This window comes from Triticum aestivum, chromosome 6D, assembly GCF_018294505.1.
Source record: "Triticum aestivum cultivar Chinese Spring chromosome 6D, IWGSC CS RefSeq v2.1, whole genome shotgun sequence".
In the NCBI taxonomy this organism is placed as follows: Eukaryota; Viridiplantae; Streptophyta; class Magnoliopsida; order Poales; family Poaceae; genus Triticum; species Triticum aestivum.
The window spans coordinates 132,415,097-132,421,646 of record NC_057811.1 but is presented as its reverse complement, the minus strand read 5'-3'; the positions used below and the strand labels follow the sequence as shown (position 1 = coordinate 132,421,646).

Sequence of the window (6,550 nt, the reverse complement as noted above, 5' to 3'; positions counted from 1 at the left end):
GTCCGGTACCCCGCTCAGACCTGGTCCAAAGATCAAATGTGGGAGATTATGACTTGCTGTGTCATCTTGCACAACATGATCATCGAGAGCGAGCAAGAAGACCCAGTGTTTGACACTGAACCATACTACAGGCAGGGTCCTCTAGCCGAAGTTGATCACCAGCTACCGGCAACCTGGACTGCCTATCTCAGTATGAGTCAGGAGATTCGAGTCCCACAGGTGCATCATTAACTGCAGAAAGATCTAATTGAGCACCTATGAAGGCTCAAGGGGGGCGCCGTGTGATGAAATATGAGTTTTTATTTGTTGAACTATATAATTTGTATTGAACTATTTGTTGTTGTACTATTTTGTTGAAGTATTTAATTTTTCTGTGATGAAATATGTGATAAGAAAAAATTGTGTTGATAATTGAACGCCGAGACACGGCGAACCACGTCGAATATGGGCCTATTCTCGCCCATATGGGCCCTTTATTCGTCGAAATGAGGCTGAAAAGTGGGCCAATTTCGGCGTCTGGGGCGATGACTGGGCGCAAAACCGTCCCAGCGCCGATTGTATCGCCGGCTCGTCCCAAGGACGATTTTTATGCGTCCTGATGGGGCAACGGCTGGAGATGCTCTTAGAATGCAGCCGTGATACATGTGCCTGGGCAGGTTTGGGCGTTGGACTTTTTCCGCGGCTTGAAAGGCAAACGACCACTCCCTCATCACCAACCCCGGCGCAGGAAAGCCCCGACCAATGCGTGGAGCAGCATTCCGGCTGCCCGAGCACGAGCAGTCGCCGATAATGGATGCGGTGGGTAAACGATGGCACAGTCAACGAACCCAGCCGCTCTCACCCTCTCACCAACCCTGCCGAACCCGCTGCCATCCCGGCCCCACGCGTCATCCTCCACCGACCCCACTCACCAACTCCCAACTCACCCCCGTATATTAAACCCACCATCTTCCCTTCCTCCATTCTTCTTCAGGAGATCAAGCGAGCGCGCGCACGCACGCACACGCACAAAGCAGCCGTCTCCTCCTCCTACACACGCCAACTAATTTAACCAGCCTCGTAGGTTTACTATCTTCCGTTCGTCGATTCACCAGCGGTGAGCTAGCACGACGATCATTGACATGGGGTCCGTGCCGGAGGAGTCGGTTGCGGCGGCGGCGCCGGAGGTGGTGTTCCGGTCGAGGCTGCCGGACATCGAGATCCCCAACGAGCAGACGCTGCAGAGCTACTGCTTCGCCAAGATGTCCGAGGTGGGGTCCCGCCCCTGCATCATCGACGGCCAGACGGGCGCCTCCTACACGTACGCCGAGGTGGAGTCCCTCTCCCGGAAGGCGGCGGCGGGGCTCCGCCGGATGGGCGTCGGCAAGGGCGACGTGGTCATGAACCTGCTCCGCAACTGCCCCGAGTTCGCCTTCTCCTTCCTCGGCGCGGCGCGCCTGGGCGCCGCCACCACCACCGCCAACCCCTTCTACACCCCGCACGAGATCCACCGGCAGGCGGACGCGGCCGGCGCCATGCTGATCGTCACTGAGGCCTGCGCCGTCGACAAGGTGCTGGAGTACGCGGCCGGGAAGGGCCTGCCCGTGGTCACCGTCGACGGGAGGCGCGACGGGTGCGTCGAGTTCAGCGAGCTGATCGCCGGCGAGGAGCTTCCCGAGGCCGAGGAGGCCGGGATCCACCCCGACGACGTCGTCGCGCTGCCCTACTCCTCCGGCACCACCGGGCTGCCCAAGGGCGTCATGCTCACGCACCGCAGCCTCATCACCAGCGTCGCCCAGCAGGTACTACATACCACCCGCACGCCATTCCCGAATTCCTCTGCTCCGAGCTCTGTTTCCGTTCCGATCATTCGCCACGCCTGGGTCAACGGAGCTCTCAGCCTGCGACAATTCCGTTCCTGTCGGCGCCGAGCCAGCGTAGCTTGCTGAGCTGCTCCTCACTCGCAGCAGCAGAGCACGACAGGTGGGCCCGCGTTGTATACGCGTATACTCCTCGGACCCACCTGTCGGTGCCACTTAGGATATTGTTTTCCTCCGCGTGGTCAGAGCTCTGTGGGTGCCAATCAAGTTGGCCGGCTGGCTCATAAATCCGGGCGTATATTTTAATTGTACAGTAACTATTCTTGGCATCTCGTGCTGCATGCGGGCCCCACAGGGCCAGGTGCATGCCTGGGCGAGTCTGACCCACGCGCCAAGAGTCGTGCTGACACGATGCGTTTGGCGCCAAAAGTCAGAGGTTTCGAATTGCACCCTGATCGCTAGAACCTTTTTTTTTCTTGTTCTGATGAAATGGTGGTGATTTTCAGGTGGACGGAGAGAACCCGAACCTGTACTTCAGCAAGGAGGACGTGCTGCTGTGCCTGCTGCCGCTGTTCCACATCTACTCGCTCAACTCGGTGCTGCTGGCGGGGCTGCGCGCCGGGTCGGCCATGGTGATCATGCGCAAGTTCGACATCGGCGCGCTGGTGGAGCTGGTGCGCGCGCACGGCATCACCATCGCGCCCTTCGTGCCGCCCATCGTGGTGGAGATCGCCAAGAGCCCCCAGGTGACCGCCGGCGACCTCGCCTCCATCCGCATGGTCATGTCCGGCGCCGCGCCCATGGGCAAGGACCTGCAGGACGCCTTCATGGCCAAGATCCCCAACGCCGTGCTCGGCCAGGTCGGTCCGGTCGCATCTGTCCTCTTGATGATCAGGTTGCTTCTGTCTGTCCGTCGATGGCAATGCCGCTTGCTGACACGTGAGAGCGTTTGGTTTGGTTTCAGGGGTACGGGATGACGGAGGCCGGGCCGGTGCTGGCCATGTGCCTGGCGTTCGCCAAGGAGCCGTTCAAGGTCAAGTCCGGGTCGTGCGGCACGGTGGTGCGCAACGCGGGGCTCAAGATCGTCGACCCCGACACCGGCGCCTCCCTCGGCCGCAACCAGCCCGGCGAGATCTGCATCCGCGGCCAGCAGATCATGAAAGGTACTACCAACTCTACTCTGTCTGTCTGCACTTCCGTGGCTTGGTGTTGTCAACCACCCCACACTTGGCGGGCGTGCGTTCGGGTTGGCATGTCCGCCTTTTGGTTTGCGTGTTTGGCGCGTTGGCGGCAGCTACCGGCGATGTCGACAAACTTGCTACTCTCGCTACAGCACATAGGTCGCAACTACTAATCTTGGTTGTGGTTGGTCCGTGCCGACCGTCCGATCGATTGGGGCCAACGACCACCACCAAAACCTTTTTGTTTTTCCCAACTCGGATGGGGACTTGGATGAGCAACCCAAAGACCCCGTCTGGTTCTCACCTGAGAGCCGAAACAGCTGACCTAGTAGTTCTAACAAGAAAATCATACTCCTATGTTGGCCCGTTCTATGTGAACTGTCCTCATCACGACTTCATCAAAAATTTGACAAGAGGAAAATAAGTTGATATGTACTCCTACTAGTTGGGCACTTTAAGGTGGTGGAGGCTTCGTGGAAAGAAGTTGCTGTCCACTGGCTTGGTCCAAGGTCCATTCTGAATTCCCAATGATTGTTTTCAGCGAGGACTTCCCGTCAGTTCCACTCCACGTTCTCGGGTTAGCAGCCGTAGGCGCGTGGTTGTTGGCACGACACGCTCAACTGCCGCAACCTTAGCAGACCTGTAGTAATACTACATCGTTAGCCAACGAATGAATGAATAAAACAGCGACGCACGTTGCTAACAACCTGCAAATCATACATTCCATCCCTGTTGTCTTCACACAGCTCACCGTCACCATGGCACGATCAATTCCAGAATCCAAGTTGAACTGCACATGACCAAAGATGCCACACCCACACACTTCCAGCAGAAAAACAAAACAAAAATAAAGATGCAACCGACGTACCCCACACATGGGCATGTTGGTACCAGTACTACTACTAGGCAAAGCCAAATTTTGGTGGAGGAACAAGAGGAAGGATGGATGCTGTTAGAGTGTTAGGTAAGCAGGCTGTGCGCAATTGTGGACTAGGACAGGGACATCAACCGCTGAGGCTGCACAAGCATCTTGGAAGAACCCATCACTGGTAGTATTAGTTTATCTTTTTTTTTTTTTGCGGGGAGGTAGTATTAGTTTATCAAGTTGACAAGAAATAAAAATACGTAGTACTATACTAGTATATCCCTAGACTCAGAATTGAATACACTGCCATGACCATGACACTGGCATAGAAATGAAGTATCTTGAGATGTTGCCAGTCTACCAGGATTTTGTTAGGTGTGCGCAACTGAACGACCCATTGGTTGGTACTTGGCGTGCAAAGTGGAGATCACGTCACATCCTCATGATCAGGAGACTGACCGTGATTCCCGCCAAAAAAAAGTGATTCATGTACAACTATCTGTTAAGTTCAACCACTAATGAACCAAACCAAACGAAAAAAGCTATGGCCGTGCTCACAATGATTAGCATGGACGCCCAAAAGGCGCCTGGAGTAACAAAGGTAATTAACCCAAGTTTAGCATTAGGTACATCTCATTGGAACAAAGGAATAATCTAGGATTACATTGGTGTTGTTAGGTGCCACTAGTGAGTGTTTGGTGACCCATCATGTGACCAAGAAAAGCCCCGGTTGGGTGACCAACTCCAGCTTGCAGGAGAACTAACCTGGTGTCACTGGCCAATTCCATCAGACATTTTCCATGAAAGAGCCACCGTGTCCGACAGAACAGGACTCTTGCTGTGATCCTCCCGAGAACCTTTTCTCCACCGATCCCATGTGAGGTCTCACTTTCAGACAGATTGTATCCATGCTGCAGCATCAAACAAGAACTGCCATCATGTGCTTCACGCGGTTCAGTTTCCCTGGCTAGCTGAAGCCATCGCGTGAATGCGCCTTTTGAATGTTTGAATGCACTTGAATGATGGCAGCAGAGATGAACACCACCTGAGTCCTGAGATGTGCAGCAGCACCATTGCCATCATGGTGTGTGCGCCTCTGCAGATGCAGTTTGGGTCGGTCAGCCAACGCTACTGCTGTCATGTGCAAACTGCAGTTGAGTTATGGTGGCTTCTGTGACGCTGTCCTGCCTTTCCGGACGGAATCTTGCTGTCCTTCCTAACAATATCGAATGATTACTTTTGCTTGCATAACCACTTCTTGAAAATTCTTGATACGCATTGTATTTTAATTTTTACAAAGTATTCTTGAAAATTCTCTCACCTACATGCGCCCGGCGTGGAATTCTGCAGGTTACCTGAACGACCCAGAGTCCACCAAGAACACCATCGACAAGGACGGCTGGCTGCACACCGGAGACATCGGCCTCGTCGACGACGACGACGAGATCTTCATCGTCGACAGGCTCAAGGAGATCATCAAGTACAAGGGCTTCCAGGTGGCGCCGGCGGAGCTCGAGGCCCTCCTCATCACGCACCCGGAGATCAAGGACGCCGCCGTTGTATCGTAAGTCATTGCTTTCTCTCCCTTTTCAGTTGCACAGTTCCGTTGCTACAACTGGAGTTTCATTTTATTTTTTTCCTGCTGTCAGTTTTCTGCAACCAGAATGCTCACTTCCCCCCTGATTATGTTCTTTCAGACTGAAGGACGATCTTGCTGGCGAAGTCCCGGTCGCCTTCGTTATGCGGATCGAAGGCTCCGAAATCACCGAGGATGACATCAAGAAATTCGTCGCAAAGGAGGTAAATAATGCCATCCTTTCCAAGTTTCCACGTAGTCAAAGTGCCAAACACATCTCTCACATGCAGTAACAAGTCAACTAGCACTGCTATATTGTTGTACCGAAACTTCAGAACTAGTCAACTACAACTATATGATATACATATCAGTTACTAATCATCATGTTCAGCTTAATCCATCATTTGGATTTGCCCATGAACGACTGCTACTTAGGAACCAGATTTTTTGTGGATGAAAAATTAGAACTCGTGACTAAGATGCATTACACGCTGCAACAGGTTGTTTTCTACAAGAGGATCCACAAGGTCTTCTTCACCGACTCCATTCCCAAGAACCCTTCCGGCAAGATCCTGAGGAAGGACTTGAGAGCCAGACTCGCCGCCGGCATCCCAAGCTAGGGGCTGCGGCCGTCGTCCGCTTCTCAGGCACTCAGCCAGCCAGCAGGGTGCTGTTATAGATCATGTAATATTGGTCGATCTCCACGAAATGGTCGGAGGAGGTTGAGTTTGTTGGTTCTTCCTACTTGTGTAATGTTGATAAAAATGAAATGATATATGAAGATGCGTTGTTTTTGACCACAAGAACAAGGCTGGTTTCCAAAGGGTACAATGTATACTTCTTTTCCATCAGAGAATATCTTGTTTGGATCATATCATCCATTTTTCCTTTCATTATGTTTCGTCTCCTATACATGAATTCGGTACGAATCCGACATGAGTTGAAACATTTCTTTCTTGAGATTCATGCTTCATAAGAATGTAGGTTCGCTACAATGGAGCATGCGTGCCAAAAGAATAATTTTCCTTATAACAGAAAAAATAGAAGGAAAACAAATAGCTGAGTGACTATGTCTCTAAGACGTTTTAGAAATAGTTATTTGTTAGTTAACTATTCGCCTATATACCTA

The 6,550-nt window shown here is 52.5% G+C and overlaps 1 protein-coding gene across 1 annotated transcript; it reads left to right on the top strand.

The window, feature by feature from the left end:
* The first annotated feature begins 963 nt into the window (after positions 1-963).
* Positions 964-6,293, top strand: LOC123144103 (4-coumarate--CoA ligase 3). The gene is made up of 6 exons (XM_044563128.1): positions 964-1,781; positions 2,306-2,659; positions 2,764-2,962; positions 5,196-5,409; positions 5,543-5,645; positions 5,922-6,293. The coding sequence occupies exons 1-6, from the start codon at positions 1,122-1,124 to the stop codon at positions 6,039-6,041; spliced, it is 1,650 nt and encodes a 549-aa protein (XP_044419063.1). The 5' UTR covers positions 964-1,121; the 3' UTR covers positions 6,042-6,293.
* Positions 6,294-6,550: the final 257 nt, after the last annotated feature.

Bases quoted from the DNA above. Each gene is read 5' to 3' on its own strand.
- LOC123144103 (XM_044563128.1), top strand. From the start codon at position 1,122: ATGGGGTCCGTGCCGGAGGAGTCGGTTGCGGCGGCGGCGCCGGAGGTG. The intron at 2,963-5,195 runs GTACTACCAACT...GGAATTCTGCAG, and splicing joins CGGCCAGCAGATCATGAAAG to GTTACCTGAACGACCCAGAG. The intron at 5,646-5,921 runs GTAAATAATGCC...ACGCTGCAACAG, and splicing joins AGAAATTCGTCGCAAAGGAG to GTTGTTTTCTACAAGAGGAT.